The following is a 17,426-nucleotide window of genomic DNA, read 5'->3' as shown; positions in this document are numbered from 1 at the left end:
TGTTCAAACAGCAACCATTTCCTTCTATATAGAGAAAGAATAAAATATTAACTCATAAATCAGGAATCTGAATCTACCACCTAAGCAAGAACAACTTATATACCTATGATTGATTCATTACCTGTAACTTCAACAGTCAGTATTTCAAGAGATGTTGACAGCATAGATTTCTTCTACATGGGCCCAAACCTATATCCTGTTAATGTTGACCATATACAGTCAGAAATTTATAATAGAGTCAAGAGGACTCCTCTGGACAATCTATTTTCTTATTTCTCTTAAAGGGATAAAATACCTAGTGGCTGAAATACTATTTTTGCACTGCATCTAAGAATTGCATGAAGACAAGTGTGCCTAATCTATGTCTTTTTTAATTTTAAAAATGAACTCTGAGCTTGTGGTTTCCTAAATCCTACAACAGAAAAATATTAATATGACGGTAATGACATTGAAAACTTATTGGCATTCATTCCTGAAGAGCCATGAAAAAGGATAAAAATAAGGGGTTGGAGGACTTGCGGTGGGATGGGGGAAATGTAGTCACTGCTCAAGAAGATACTTGGTCCCTGGTTCTAGGTGGTTTCCATCTGGTTTCTAAACCTTGGTTCTAGGTTGTTTCCATCTGGTTTCTAAACCTATCTCCTCAGTGCCTCTCTCCTCACTTTACAACTTTTGGTTATCCTGAAAGGGCTCACTGTCATTGAGACTATGGATCGCTAAAAACTAGTGATTTGGAACTGCTTTGCCAGGGTGGTTCACTCATGCTGATCCAGTCTTAAATGGCTGAGATTATTTGTGATCTAGCCCTGATAGAGATCTTGCTGTAGCTCTACCAACAGTGAATAACAAAGTCTGGGACCACCTTCATATGCTATTCAGCTCTTTATTGAAGACATGACCAAAATATCACCAGCCTTTAGAGTAGGTAACAGGTGGAAACATGTTACATTTCTGCTTTGGGACAAGGGATGAATTAATAACTATCCAATGCTAATTTCCTTCCTAAGAGTCTCTAATTAGATACTGCCATACTATCAACTGATGGTAAGGAATTGCCACAGTATGGGAAAAAACAGATGTTCTTTTAAAGAATTTTTGACACACTTGGACAGTAGAAGAAAAAAATTCAAAAAAAAGGGTAAGTAATTTCTCTAAGATCTTAAACATCAAACCAACAAACGTGCACTAAAAGCTGTAGGGGATGCAAAGACTTATAAAACCCTATTCCTGTCCTTTAGGAATTCACGGACTAATTAGGAAACAATTAAAAAAGCATCTGTTGAATAACACTGATAACACTCACATGCATTCACAGGGGCTGGGAGCTTTCTCCCGAGTCTGACTGCACTCATTGGTCTACATAACTCTTTTTAATTTGAAGTTCTCTCTACACAAATACATTGTAACCTTCTTGAGGACAGAACCTCCACCTTCTTCATAAAGCCTAAAGCAATATTTGTAAAATAAAAAAGGTTTTTGACAAAGCCAGGGCAACTCCGGGAAACTCCCTTTCAGAGCAAATTTACTGTTTCCAAGTGCATGCACACACCTGAGAAAAGGGGATATGTTCTGAGGCCTCAGGGTACAGCGGAATGTAAAACTGTTTCTGTGGGAGTACTATTAACATCAGGAGGGAGGAAACTGCCGTTCACACTACATACTTCTTCCAAACAGATTTTTCTGCATATGATTCAGAAATGATCTGTGAATGACTCACAAAAATGTTCTTCATGTGGGTTTTAGTCAGTGCTGACAAACATTCTGTTTGAGCACTTGGGTTTTTACTTGGGGGTTGACAGTCAACCCCCCTCAACCTTCCCAGCCTGACTTGTATAATGAGGATGGTGTTCCTGCAACTGCAGCACAAGGTTAATTCCCCAAAGCGGAAGCATATGTAAAAAATAAATAAAATTCGAATAGGTCAAAGGAGGGAATGGTTGCCTGATGAAGTGAGACGTTCTTAGCGCTTAAGGAAGAGTCCCCTTTATATACATGTCTAAGGTGTTTTCAAATCAACTTTGCTATGCTTCCTTCTCCTGTCATTTAAAATCACCTGAGGCTTAAGAGGTTATGAGTTTTATTTGGTTTTCCATCTTTTGATGTAATTCTTTCCTGAGGAAATTCTTTCTTGTGTTATCATGGCAAAGCCATCAGGGCCCAGGTAAAGAGCCCTCTTCCTATGTGTTGTTCATGGTGGTTGGCTTTCAGAAGCATTCAGTTCTGCTACTGAAGAATGTGTTTCTCTCAACTTCAGATAATTGTGGCTAAGACAATGCCTGGTTATAATAGCAGCTCAAAAAATATCGACTGGAATTGACTACCTCTATAATTACCAGTAATTAAAATCTATTAATAAAAAAGTAGAAAGGCAGAGAAGAATTACTTGAAAAAATAAATCTGTTATTAAGAGAAGCAAAATATACAAAAATAATGAATACAGGAAATATTCATGATTCTCATAACCTTGTTTTCAGTATACGTATCAAATACATCTTTGTTGCTCTGTGGGACTGAAACTGATTAAAAACCAAGGTCCTCTGTCAGTAGGAAAGACATTATAATATAAGGAACTTGTAGTAATTACTTGAAGTAACATCAAAGACTATTCTTATATCTGTTGCAAACATATTTAGATACGTATATGTATTTAATACAAGCATATATTATGCTATATATGTTAATAAGCACATGTTTTTTTCTTTTTAAACTTTCATTCAGAGGAACTGAGGTTTTGTGACTGGGGAAGACCATAACCTTTCAGGTTCTACTTGTTAAATAAGAAAGGAAAAGAATTGTTTAAGGCAGTGATGCTAGAGAAAGCTTTCAAAAATACAGCACATTTGAAAATATTAATACTTCAAAATAAAACGTATTATTAATACCATCTCTTTATTGTAATGGGAAAGGCCTTGGTTTGAATTTCAGTTATAGTAAGCCACCACTAGCCGCTAGTGCTCAAAACTGAGGGAATATGTATACAGCATACTAGGTGTAGAAGTCAGAGGTCTTCACACCTGTTTTACTGTCCTTAATTCCTTGTTGAGGGCTGCCAGTAAAGATGTGCAGACTTCAGGTCTTGATCTCATGGAGACTGGGAACTACTCAAAGTAAACACTTAACTCACAAAACTGTAGCATTTCCAGGTTGGAAGATTAACAAGCATCAACTCCAGTGGCTTTTCCAAGCAGAAATCTTCTGAATGACAGGCCTCTGTTTGATTACTACAGTGACAAGAAGCTCACTGCTTTGCAGAGTGTTCACCATTAAACTACTCTAATCCAGTTGAAGTCTTTATTTTATATCTCTAACCATTGCTCTTCATTCTTCCCTTTGAAAACATAGAAAAGAAATTGAATCCTGTGACCAAATTAAATCTTTCGAGCGTCAAAAGGAAGCCTCACAACCCCATAGTGACATTTATCCCACTCAGGACATAGTAAATGCTCACAATATTTGTTAGATGAATAAATGAATTGTTCTAGCTTTTGAGCTAAAAACTGAGGCAAGAAAGTAGGACTCAAGAAAATTTCTCTTTGTCTTTCTTTCCACCATGCTTTAGTCACATTTCCCAGACTAATACCACATTAAAACACATTTGCAGATGTACTGGTGAATGAGGCTGGTTGAAAAGCACTGGATTAACGGAGAACTCCAAAATATTAAGCCAATAAGTCAATTTGGGCTCTGAATTCCCAGAGTTTTTGATTCATAACAAGTGCAGAAAGACATTAAAGCCACCAGAGATGACATTAAACCAGAAAGGATGGCTGAGGGGAGCTTATTCTCGTGGTCAAGAGACTTCATGGTCCTGCTTTTTCAGTAATAGGACCAAACCTTTGCTGCTTCAGGTGACATCTTTGAAAGCGTCTGCCAAGTCAGTGACCTGAAACATTAGCTTCTGACAATTCTTCCACAGCTTGTGACCTCAGGAGAACACTCCAGCCTAGTGTGAGTCCTTTGAAGTGAACACTGACCCCAGCTTAGTTTTTCTGGAACACAGAGCATTATTTTGGATGAAAACAACTTTTGTAAACAAAAACCAGAAGGTGCCAACTCTCACCTCAGAGTCTGGTAGCAAATGAACCTGAAAGACTTCTTCAGGGTTGAGCTTAGTGATTGGCCAAGAAAACAGCCTAAGGTTGGGAAGATTACGTTTGAAATCATCTGGGCTTTGTGTCCATGAGCACAAAAGGAAAACAGCCATGGGGTCATTTACTTGAAAAAGGAAAAACAACAAGGACTAAAATATAAACTGACATCACAAAAAGAAAATGAAACATAGCTATTTTGACTTCAGTAAATGAAAGATATAAATTCTCTCTACAAATCACAAATGCTTCCTCCTTTTTACTCAATTGATTTACTGTATTTGCTAATTAAATTAGAGCTCCGTCCAAGAGTGCAGCATCAGCTAGGATGGAGAGGGAAAGGCACGTTCTCTGTATTTCTTCTAGGGAAGGCACGTGTTGCCACTTCGGCATCACTAATTACAACAGTACGTGGCTGATACTTCACATTTCATGTGTTGCTGATCTTTGAAAACACTGGATCAATAACAGAAAACGAAGTCGAATAGAGATTTGTCACTGTATGTGAGAGTGAACTTAAGACTTCAGAGTTTTACTGCCTGGGTTCATATTCCAGATCCTGTTAGGTGACTTAAGGGAAGTTACTTCACTTCACTGTGTCTCAGTTTTCTCTTCTGTGACATGGGGAAATAAGAGCACCTGAATCAAAATATTTTGGTAGGAGTTTCAAAGAGGTGATGTGTGTCAAGTTCTTAGTAAGTACACCAAAATACTATTATTTCTGTAATAATAATTGAATTACATTATTACATGAAATGATGTAATCCAATTATTATTGATACTATTTATATTTCTAATGTACCTATAATTATTAAATATATAATATTTATCAATATAATCACTAACATAATTATTACTATTATCATCATTATTACTGTACCAAGCATTATTGAATCTAAAACACCCGGATATTTTTTCTGTATTTTCCGCTGGCCTTGAGAACATCTGGGGATGGAGCCAGATGCCTAGGGCCAGTCTTTTGTTACTAACAGTGAGACAGCTGGCTGGAGCACAGAAACCTCCAGAAAGCAGTTCCCTCAGGGGCAATCCTCTCCCCTCTCCCACACCCCTTGCCACATGTGCAGCATTCTTCTAATCTCCAAAGGCTGGTGCCGGGCCCAGCTCCTGGGCTTTATTTTGATAAATGTTTCGGGCTACAGAGTGCCAAGAAACTTGATTCCTTTGCTTTTCAAATACCAAACCTCTACCTGGAAAAGGAATGCTTAGATCAGAGCACAGAGATGAAAAGTTTTAAGTTAAATATGCAGTTCTCCCCTTAACCTATTGTCTGCTCTGTTTCTCAGCTCTGAAAAGTTGGAAGAAAAATATCTTCAGATAAAGAGTGCCGTAAATCACTAGTGAAAAGTTAAACATGATTTAGCAAATGTTCATTTTATCTTGGAAAGCAGGTTTATAATGGAACTGCCTTTATGTTTAAAGTCAACAATGTTCTTGATGGAATTATATGTATTTTAATAAAATCATTCTGCAAATTACCATAGCTCAAATTCTTTACTGTATTTCTAAACTTTTTACACTTAGTGGTCAAAATAAGTTACACCTGGTTATTGTAAGAGAGACGAACACTATATTGTTCTTTTTCACTGGAAGGGAGAACTAATATTTCTTAAGTACCTGCTAAGTGCCATATGTTTTACTTATGTTGTACTATTTAACATAGCAAAACAACATCATTTTACAGACCAGGAACCTGACACTCACAAAGCTCAAAAAACTTGCTGAAGTTCATAGCACTAACAAGTAGAGGTGGTAGGATTCAAATGCACGATTTCAAAGCCAAGCTCACACTTAGTACATGAGAAATCATGTACGTTTAATGATCAATTCTTGCTCATTTATTTGCTTACATGTTTACTGTCTATGTTCCCCTGCAATAATATAGCTCTATGGGAACGAGGTCTTGTCCATCTTGGTCATCTCTGTATCTTCCAGTGCCTATGACAATTCCCGTCACAGAGAAGAAGCTTAATAAATATTTTTGATTAAAAGATGAATGAATGAATGAATAACACATTTCCGACATGCCCAGGATGAGTCATTTGGAAGTCAATTCTCATGTTCCTTCTTGAAATAAACAATGATAATAATAGTTCCAATATCTTGTGGCATTTTCTCATTGTGACACATGGTAGAAAAGAAATCTTTCTTTCTGTTTTGAAAATACCAGTAATTATCTTGTTAAGTCTGGAGAGTACGTACTGTCATTCCCTATGAGTCTGTCATGGCACCAAATCCATGTTGTTGAATCCTGAAGAATTTTCTAACTTTGTAAGGTTTACCAGAAAATTCTCCTAAAAAGATGGTTTCCAAAATTCTTTTGGAAAAGGGTGAGAATAGAAGCAGTGATTGCTGGGGTGACGTGGTGTCATGTATTGCTTTAGACTTGATGTCATGTTCCTCTCACAGGTTTCTTCCTTATTAACTCAGTTGGTTAGAACTTGATATAATGAGGTCTAGGTCATGAGTTCAAACCCCTGGTGGAACAATTAGCTTAAGTTTGTTCCCAGGACACAGGACTAACTCTGAGCCCCTTCTAGTCCCCTTTACTTTGGTTTTGTGCTGCAGAAAGGCCAGGAGAAATAGTCACACAAAGCAAAACAGATGCTTACTGAAAGAACAGCAGGAGAGTCATCCCTCCATAAAATCTCCAGATCTCACATTTATACTCCTTCAAAGAGTTATCTTACTGACTCAGACTTCATTAACAATTGATTTTATACATTTCCTAATTAGAGCTATAAACAGTGGAACAAATCATCTATAAACAAGCTTATAAATAACCAATTGGTTTACATAAAATTAATTTTTTTAAATTTATTTTTTACCGTGTTGGGTCTTTGTTGCTGTGCACAAGCTTTCTCTAGTTGTGGTGAGCGGGGGCTACTCTTCGTTGAGGTACGTGGACTTCTCATTGTGGTGGCTTCTCTTGTTGTGGAGCACAGGCTCTAGGAGCACGGGCTTCAGTAGCTGTGGCACACACGCTTAGCAGTTGTGGCTCGCGGGCTCTAGAGTGCAGGCTCAGTAGTTGTGGCACATGGGCTTAGTTGCTCATCAGCGTGTGGGATCTTCCTGGATCAGGGATCAAACCCATGTCCCCTGCATTGGTTGGTGGATTCTTAACCACTGCACCAGCAGGGAAGTCCCAGTTTACATAAAACTAAATGTGAAAAAAACTTAAGATTTCCAATGACCAGAAATAACCCTTAGGAATAAAACTTCTACTGTAATACATTGGCTAAGAGTGCCTTAATGAGAAAAGAGCTACTCAGGTTATTCTATGGGTGGATACACATTAACATAAATTATATTCATAAACTCTCAGAAAAGTATTAGTAACTTTATAAGCAATAACAAGAAGGCATCTCATTAACTGAGAACATTTAGGTCCTGGAGGAGATCGATTCCAGGAGACACACAGCCAAGCAGTCTAATTTCAATAAAGACTTATTCAATTTAAGTCAAGAGATGAATAAGAAATTGGACCAGGGTCAGGTCCACAGAAAGATGACTCCTTCTGCTGAGAAAATGTGAGGCCTTTAAAATAACTCCAGATCACATTAGTTTGATGAACCAAATGCCAAGTATAAATATAATTATATTTTAATATAATTTGTTTTTCTTACTTGAATCTCTAGAGAATGAGTGGTTCCACAATTCATCAAGTTAAAAAAGGGGGTGGGTCCAGCTAAATTCCCCTTAGCAGCATCTGAATATATCTATCCCAGATAAGCAAGTGCTTGCATCTCATCTCACCCAACAAGAGCATGTCTACTCCTAGATTTCATACTAGTCAGTAGCCCTGAAAACTCAGCTCTCTGCTGAGTTCAATAAAAGTAGTGAACTTGCAATTTGCCTGGCTATATTTTTATTTAAAGGGTGACAGTGATATTCCATCTAGCTCTCTACATTCCTGAGTGGAAACTGTAAGTCTGGAGTCCTCATTTTTTGAGGTTGCATCTTGGGACAATGTCTCAAGTTGACAAAGATATCAGGAAAGTGCTAGAGATCTCCAGGGGCATGGATGCAAAGGGCTATGTTGCATATTACCCATCTAATTTGGGCCTATCAGTGAACAGGTTTCTTGATAGCAGGGGTCTGGTTATTCAATGGGGTCAGGGACTGAACATGGGAAAATTATGGGATTAGCTCAGAAAAGGGACCAGGGACGTTGAAGCTGTTGTTAAGAGAGAAGCTGGGGTGATGGGCTGTGTGATCCTGACTAAGCAGAGAAGTATATGAAGCCAAAGATGGTTCACAGACTAACAGAAAAATGGAATGATCATAAACCTAGAGGTTCAGTAAAGCCAACAAACAGATTCCATGGGACTAACTAATGAGAGAACCGGAGATGCAATAAGGAAAGGATGTGATAAAGGAAGGAATCAGCCAGTTGAAGATCAACTCTGGACTTGAACAGTTCAAGGTGCTGGTAATCCACTTTAAGGTGTACCAACAGAAAGCTCCCCAACACTTGAAACAGTCAAGAAGACATGGTCAGCTGGAACAGACTAAAAGGAAGTCTCTCAGGATGTTGTAGAGGGCAATCCCGTATTAAGAGAGTTAACTCCCTTTGGAAAAAGAAGCTTTTTATTTTAGACTTCAGATAACCACAATTTCCTGGAGGAGTCAAGTTATCATATCCTTTTAGTTCCCTTCTAACTTCATGATTCTATAAACCCAGCCCAACTTGCAGCTTTTAGGTGGGGTGAGTAATTGCAAGCTGAAAACTACCTTCTCTATTAACTTTAGGCTGTCTTATGTGGAAAAAATTTTCAGTGCCTAGCCTGGCTTTGCTGCCCTTCTAGTTAAAAGAAATGCAAAAGTTTATTATAAAGTCATATCAAAATTCCTGGTTTTCTCATAAATGACTTTACAGCTGTGGCCATCTAAAGCATGACCAGAAAAGCCTGTCTTGGTTTTAAGATAGTTGTTTTGAAAGTAGGATTGATTGGCAGTTGATTATCCATGGTTCTGAAGTCAAGATCCACATGGATAAAGAAAATTCACGTATAACCCAAAAATTCCACGCTGATGGAAACAACAAGGGAATACAACCACGAGATAAAATTCCCATCTCTGTTCTCGTTCAATCTGTGATGGATGTGTTAATGAGCAGTAAAATGGGCAGAAGAGTCACAAGTGGGTGAATGCCTGGGTACACAGGGATGCTAGCAAATTTATAAGCTTGGATAATAGAATGAAGAGAATGGCACGGTGAGAAACCCAGATTCAATGTGATTGATTAGCCACAGTTCTGCTGTTGAGAAAATTATCTTTCTTTTTAACACAACTGAGATCCAGAATGGCTTTCATCACTCAACTCGGCTATGATATTTTCTTCTGGCATCAAATCAGTCTCCTGGGGTTATAATTGTTTTGTCCCAAGGATTACTCAACTATACACACACAAAGTCTGTACAAACACAGGCCAAAAAAGTACACTTGTCACATAAATAAAGCCAAACGTGCTAATTCTTTGCTGCCTCTGCAGTGACCCATCAAGGAACTTTTGCCAAACAGATTGGAGTCAAGTTAGTGTTACAGTTTTAAAGTGAAAAGAAACTCTAGGCATAAAAGTGTGCCAGTTTCCTAGCCAACGAGGCTGATAGATAAATGTGTCTGTAAGTTTACTCCTTTTTATAGAACTCAGTGGTCTCCGAACTTTTTGAAATACCCCTATCAATTTAAAAAAAACTGGAGGGTTCATCCCCAGTAAGTGTTGGTTATATAAATATAAGTTTGTGTACGTATGTGATATCAACCTACTCTAAAAATATGTTCTGGATTCAATAATGTTTAAAAGCATTTAAAATGATGTGACAAACATAAAGTAAATATTTATGAATGTCTTGCAAGTTTTCATACTTCCAAACTATCATTGACTAATATCCTAACTAATATCCTAATAATATATACTTAAGAGTATGATATGTTGTCAACCATAGTACAGGTAAATCCATATTTTAAAATAGTTACATTGATACTTGTGAATTTTTACTAACTTTTTGTCAGATCTTCTTAATGTGACTGACAAAAAGCTCCTAGTAGAAGAAGTGTCAACTCTGCCATGCTCTTACTATTGCCTTCATCTTGCATTATTAGTTCTATCTTGCATTATTAGTTTAATCTTGCATTTGAGTTTTCTGTGCAAGATATTTTATCAGCCATTTGTTCCATAATTGTAAAGGTTAATTTAGTAAATATATAAGTGAAAATACATACATAACATAAAAATATGATCCAAAATCCACTTAAGAGGACACTTGAATTACAAGGCATTGCAGTACAGTGGTAGTAATCAATCACATGAGGACACCAGTCCCAACTCTCCATGATGTGGAACTCCTACCCTTCCTACAAGATAGCTTCTATACCAACTGTCAAATGGACATGTGGTAGGTGAATATCACCATTAAATCATACATTAAAATCAGCTATATAAGCAACAAAAGAAAAAAATAGATAAACTGGGATTCATCAATATTTTAAAACGCTTGGTCTTCCCTGGTGGCACAGTGGTTGAGAGCCCTCCTGCCGATGCAGGGGACACGGGTTCGTGCCCTGGTCCGGGAGGATCCCACATGCCGCGGAGCGGCTGGGCCCGTGAGCCACGGCCGCTGAGCCTGCGCGTCCGGAGCCTGTGCTCCGCAACGGGAGAGGCCACAGCAGTGAGAGGCCCACATACCGCAAAAAAAAAAGGATACACTGCTGAGAAAACTTGGGCGAACGATTAGAAAATGAGAATAAACCAAGATAAGTAAGGTAAGCACACAGATAACATTTTTGACTGCTGAATTTAAAGTTAACTGAGGGAGGCAGTTACGTAGCAGAATTAACACTGCAAAGTAGTGGAATAAAGTTCAAGGCAAATTAGTTTGCACACATATATAATGATTTGTCAAAACAATCTGGACAGTCCCCTGGAACACTGCTAGTTACCTAGCTCAATGGCCATTCCCACCTGCCTCTAGCAACAGACCCTGATTTTATGAGTGCAGACACACACCCTAGTTAAGACTACACTTCAGTCTTGCTTGCAGTGCCCTGTAGGTGACTTGTATTTTGTTTCCTACTTCCTAGGCTAAAACTACTGCAGTCCCCTTAGCTATGCCATCCTGAATGCCATTGCCCATTTTAAATTAAACTGGCAGATTAAATTAGATGTACAAACACAAAGAACTGTATTGTATTTCTTGACTCATCCAGAGTGGTGTTTTGCCTTTGTAGCTCCTGGGCCACACATGGCCGCACTTAGCTTGCAAGCAGGAAGCGCCACAGGACTGCATTCTGGCCAGCAGAGCTCGGCAGCGGCAGCGGCAGGAGCTGGTGAGGCTGCTCACAGGGAGCTGGCTCCAGGGAAGCCAGGCAGGAGGTCGGGAGCCCGCTCTTCAACCACAGAACAGCCTCCCCGAACCCTGCCTGCCTCTTTCTTTGGCAGGACGGAGAAACACAACTCTAAGTGCAGCCATTGGTTTTTGCATTTATCTGTTATCGGCGGCCACAACTAACCTTAACTGATACACATTCCCATCGCATAAATATACAGATATAAATTCAGGACAGATGAAAAAACTAACCTTAAAAATAAACCATACAAGTAATAGCAGAAAATACAACAATTTTGAAACCTTGTGGTGGAGGAGTTCTAAGCATCACAGGAATCCTAGAGGCCAGAAGGAAAAGACAAATAGAACAGACTTGTCTACCTTAAACGTAATATTTCTGTTTCTCAGAAGTCACTGCATTATGACAAACAACAGAGTTCATGTATCTTACTCAATCTAGTTTCCCAAGGGTGTGAAACTGCAGTTCTTATAAACAGCTGGCAAAGGGTAAAATGGCACAAACTTTTTGAAGGGCAATCTGACAATATCTACCAAAATTTTTAAATTCTGCCTTTATGAATTATTATTGTGATACATGAAATACACAGGAACGTAAAGTTTCATACAGAAGCATGTCCACTGGCATGTGGGTTATAACAGTAAACAGTGGGGGGAAAAGCCTTATGTCCAGAGAGGAAAACGGTTACATAAAAAACAAGAACCGCCATACCGTGTAGTTTAAAAAGAATAAAAACTGCAGCCCTGTTTCTAATAAAGAAAAATTGGGGGAATTCCCTGGCGGTCCAGTAGCTAGGACTCCTGGGGCCTGAGGTTCAATCCCCTCCCTCATTGGGGAACTAAGATCCTGCAAGCTGTATGGTGAGGCCAAAAATTAAAAAAAAAAAAAAAAGAAAGAAAAAATGGAAAAATATCCACCAACAGACAGATGATTCAATATCAAAACTCTAGACTACTATGCAACATCTCTAAAAAATAAAAAAAGATGTAGGTCCACACCAATGTACTTTTCAGTAAAAAAAAGAAAGCTGAAAATAAGAGGTATGCCATGATCCAATTTAGGTAAAGAAAAGCTACACCACCACAGAGAAAAATACAGAAGGCTTATCTTTTTCATGTATACACAGACATGTGACCCACTGAAAAAGATCTAGAGAAACACATCAACATAAAACACGGGTTACCCAGGGGTAGAGGAGAATGAGGTGGGAATCAAGACGGATGTTTACTACAAACGATGTACTACTGGTCAACGTTTTATGAAAATGTGCCTGTATATTACTTAAAAACTTTCAAGATAAAAGAAATAAAGGAAAACATAAACTGAAGCATTAGATACTTAATCTAAAGCAAACTCCTTCAAAAGAGGGGCCCAATTAATTTTTTAAAAAAAGAAAAATCCCAAATGTATGAAAAATTACAAAGGAACAACAGGATTTTAAACCTGGAGAATACTACATACCCAATATACTCTTTAAAAATCTTAATAAAGCATAAGATTTTCTGGAAGAAAATATCAACAAAGTCTATGCTGATAGAGGTAAAAAAATGATTATAATCTAAATTAACTAAAATATCTATGTAAAGGAAAAAAAAAAACCCTTTCCACGATTTATTCACCTACTTCGTAACTTCCATCGTATGAAGTGTCACTTACAGGTGGGGGAAAGATTCTCCCGTTTCTCCTTCATCTCCTGCAGTCTCTTCTCCATTGCACTGTGGTGGCCACTGCAGATTTTAACTGTGGGACTGTACACCAAGGAGCCATTAGATTCAAACAAGAGAACAGGAACATCATTATCCAGAGTTGTTTTCTGCTGTTGCAGCACTTTAGCCATTTTCTCAAACTCCTTTTGCAGTCTTTTATCATTTTCTGGTGTTTTAGGAATAAAATCTTTGGGCTGCATACACTTGCGTTTTTTTTCATTAGGCTTGGTAGGTGCTCATTGGGATTAGCTGCAGGGAACAGCGATTCATCAATGTGCACTCCGGCTGTCCCGCATTTTTCAACCCAGAGCACTGAGACGAGCTTCACGCCTCTCTTCTGCGCTTTGGCCCAGGTGCTCTGGTACCCGTCTTTGAACACGACGTGAGTTACTTGTTTGTTGAAAGTTTTTGAAACCTTTGCCCCCATGTCCGCAAGTTGCTTTGTAAATGTCTTTGAATAATTTTCTGTTCCACTGGCTGACCACACTTCTACATACGCCGCAACATCTTTCAGGACGGAGCCCCCGAGAGCCTCGGGGGCCGCCATGAGGGGCGGCGGGAAGCTCGCCGCGGCGGAGCCTCGAGCCTGACGGAGCGGCGGCACTGAGCATGCGCAGCGCAGGCGCGCGCCGCTCAGCTCCTGCTCCATTATTTTTTAAAAATAGTAATGTATTAGTGAGGATGTGGAGATATTAGAACATTCATGCATTGTTGGTGGTTAAATAAAATGGTTCAGTCACTGCGGAATAGTTTGATGGTTCCTCAAAAAGTGAAACATAAATTAAAATATGATCCAGCAATTCTACTTCTAGGTATATACCCAAAAGAATTGAAAACAGGGAAACAGATACTTAAATGCCAGTGTTCATAGCAACATTATTCAAAATAGTCGAAAGGTAGAAACAACCCAAATGGATAAATAAATACACAAAAGTGGTATACCCATGCAATGTTATATCATTCAGCCCTAAGAAGAAATGAAATTCTGATACATGCTACAACGTGGATGAGGTATGAAAACACTATGCTAAATGAAATAAGCCAAACACAAAAGGATAAATATCATATGCTTCCATTTACATGAGGTAGCTAGAAGAGGAAAATTCATAAAGACAGAAAGTAGAATAGAGGTGACCATGGGCTGAGGGGAAGGGGAAAAGGGGTTATCATTTAATGAGTGTATGTGATATGATCACCTCCCAGATGCTGTAAGGTTTATGTATGTCTTGGGATTGTCATACACATGATACCTCTAGGGCCACCACATATTGTTTTACCAGTGTTTGCCTTTAGGCAAACTGCCTTAGGGTACAGTGGTGCCCTAAAAAGTGTTGCCTGGTAAGCGGGTGTGTGGGTCTGAAATCGAATTTGTGCTGTGCTCCCTAAGCCATGTGCTTTGGAGGAAGGTTACATCATGCTAGAGGAAGGGGTGCACTGTTTAAATCATTTTGAAACAGTGTACAAAACTGTCACATGTGTAATAACCAATAGTTCTTGTTATTACTACCTAAGTTCAAAACCCCAAGGCTGGAACAAATAATTTCAGGATTTCCTACTAATATTCAAGTGCACCTTTCTTGGCCTATCTAGAAAAAGTTAAGTTTGCCAGTTGCCGTACCATCTTGTTAGCCAAGACACTAAAAATCTGTTATATTTTCTGAGTGAAAAATGGTAACAAAGAATTGTTGAATGAGGCGGGGTGGGGGGGGCGGTCTTAAGGCTCCAAGATCAAACTCACACTCATTAAGTAGTTAATTCACTAAAATGTGCTGCAAATTATTTTTGCCAAGTAAATGAAGACCAGGGGCTAAGAGGTGAAGTGAGGTCTCCAATGTCACACAGGTGATTAATGGGGAAACTAGCAAGAGAATCCATATTCCCAAGCAGCTGAGGCTCCTGCCACAGACAGTGAGTGTGATGTTCCCCAGGCTGGGGAAACAAGCATGAGAAATCCAGTCCAGGCATGGCTGGGACTGTTGGGCTCCACAGTGCAGGATGTTAGTACCCTCAGTGTAGATTAAGATGTTTATGACATCCTCATATGAAGTAGAGCAAAAAAATGAGTAAAGTAAGAAAAATGTAATGACATCACCCACCATTTTCATGCCTGTGTTCTGCTTTTCTTGGAACTTTCCACACTATCCGGATCTGCTAAAGGCAAGGCATACATTGTCTTATGTACACATATAATACAATGTATGCATTGTATATAGATATTTATATATTTATTTTCTTCTCCATTTACCTAATCAATCATACTTGTTCCAAAAAACTAATTTTATTTAGTGAATGTTCTGGAATTTCAAACATTCCCGAAAATAAGGAAAACAAAGCCCACTTCCCGTATTTTTTTATTTTTTATTTATTATTATTTTTTTAATTTTATTTATTTATTTATTTTTGGCTGCGTTGGGCCTGTTGCTGCGCACGGGCTTTCTCTAGTTGTGGCTCGCGGGCTCTAGAGCGCAGGCTCAGCAGCTGTGGCGCACGGGCTTAGTTGCTCCATGGCATGTGGGATCTTCCCGGACCAGGGCTTGAACCTGTGTCCCCTGAACTGGCAGGCGGATTCTTAACCACTGCGCCACCAGGGAAGCCCCCACTTCCCTTAATAAGCTGTCTCTGGCCCTTTTTTGAAATATAACTGGTAGATGTAGAAAATGAATCTGGAGAGAAGAAACGAAACTAAGCAAAAAAAAAAAAATATATATATATATATATCATATATATACACATATATATCATATATATACATATATATATCATATATATACACATATATATCATATATATACACATATATATATATCATATATATATGATTTCCATTTGACTGATAATTCTCATTCCCTCTCCCTACTTTCTATGCATCCTCATGTGTTTATGTCATTTCTGATTTCAGGTTCCCTGGGTGAACTCCTGTAGGCTATAAGCTAAATGACTAACAAACACTGGCCAAGTTAAACCAAGATGTTACAGGTACGAGAAGGGCCTGATTACTCTGAAGAGACGTGAAGTGAAAAATCTTCACCACTAGATTATATTATTTCATGGCAACTGAAACCAGCCTACCCCTAATGGATCAAGAGCCATGCCTTCCCCTGCTGCCGTACACATGGATCCAGCTTGTGTGCTCTCTCCAGGAATGATGCAGAGCTGGGAAGGTCTTCCAGAGGTCACCTTTTCCTAAGGCCTCCAGGCAGTTTTCCTCTAAAGCATTACAGGTTTTTTTACTCCCCAATTCTTTAAAATGCTCTGAACAACTGACAGTTAGATCTCTGATGTCTACAGGAAAAAATGTTAGTGTCAACGAGTCTTAATTTTATTCTTAGGCAAATCTCTGTTTAAGGCAAGGATGCCCTTTAAAGTCAAATTCAGTTTTGCTTTTCCTTATTCTCGCATTTTGATTATACTTTAGGAAGCTGGTATTAATATTAATGGGAGGTCAGATCACAGGCTAAAAGAAGAATTATGTCCATTTTGAACAGAGACTTTTAGACAACAAAATGATCATTTAGTGTCTATATTAGATTCCTTCCTGAACTTAGCCTTTAGGAAATCGGTTTATTAAAGGTTCTAAAAGCATTTGGCCTTTATGTGAATGGGAGTAAGCTCTACAGAGTTTCTAACTATAATGAAATCAGAAGGGTCATAAACCCTTGCACTGTAGACGTTAATTAATGGCCAGTTTATCCCACAGCAGAGTAAAGTGCTGGGATAGCAGGTGTGTTTGGGGGAGGTATATGACTGCCTGGGAAGCAGCTGGACTTGGAAGCCTTTGGACTGAGAACAGAGAGATAGCAAATCTCTTGCACAGGGGCAGTTCATCCATTCCTTTGACCCCTGCGTGCCTTAACTAGACTCCTTTGTTTCTAGTAAATTCTCCCTCTACACATAGAAAAACATGGTTTTCCTATCTTTCAAAGGAAATAAATTTGCTTCCCACTCTCTCCCCTCCCCCACACCTGGACTGGACATTATTTGTCTTGAGGCAGAAGAGGCTTCAACACAACACGTGATCATATTTAATGGTCTCTGAAATTACTTCTGTGAAATATCCACCTACTTGCCTCAGCTTGATTTACTGCATTGCCTGGAAATAACAAATGTAATTACTTTGGAATCAACATAATATGAGGCCAGATTGCCTTAACATTCCTTTTGCTTGAGAGGAACTTAATATGAATGAGAACCAGCTGTCTGTCTGTCATCATGCGCATTTGGTCAGCTTTCATAACTGATGACAGATATGGCTCTTTTGGAAAATACT

At 38.7% G+C, this 17,426-nt stretch overlaps 1 protein-coding gene and 1 long non-coding RNA gene across 2 annotated transcripts in view; both read right to left on the bottom strand.

The window, feature by feature from the left end:
* The window catches only part of LOC308621666, a 390,821-nt gene that overhangs the window by 223,859 nt on the left and 149,536 nt on the right, over window positions 1–17,426 (bottom strand). The window lies entirely within an intron of this gene.
* On the bottom strand, window positions 12,978–13,721 carry LOC308621581 (microcephalin-like). Its single transcript, XM_081242228.1, is given in 2 exon segments — window positions 12,978–13,379; window positions 13,382–13,721. Coding segments are annotated over 2 exon segments (603 nt in total). The 5' UTR covers window positions 13,707–13,721; the 3' UTR covers window positions 12,978–13,101.

The sequence above is a fragment of the Mesoplodon bidens genome (genome assembly GCF_964165515.1).
Source record: "Mesoplodon bidens genome assembly, chromosome: 8".
NCBI lineage: Eukaryota > Metazoa > Chordata > Mammalia > Artiodactyla > Ziphiidae > Mesoplodon > Mesoplodon bidens.
Note: the sequence above shows the minus strand (reverse complement) of the source record. Positions and strands in the feature narration are given on the sequence as shown.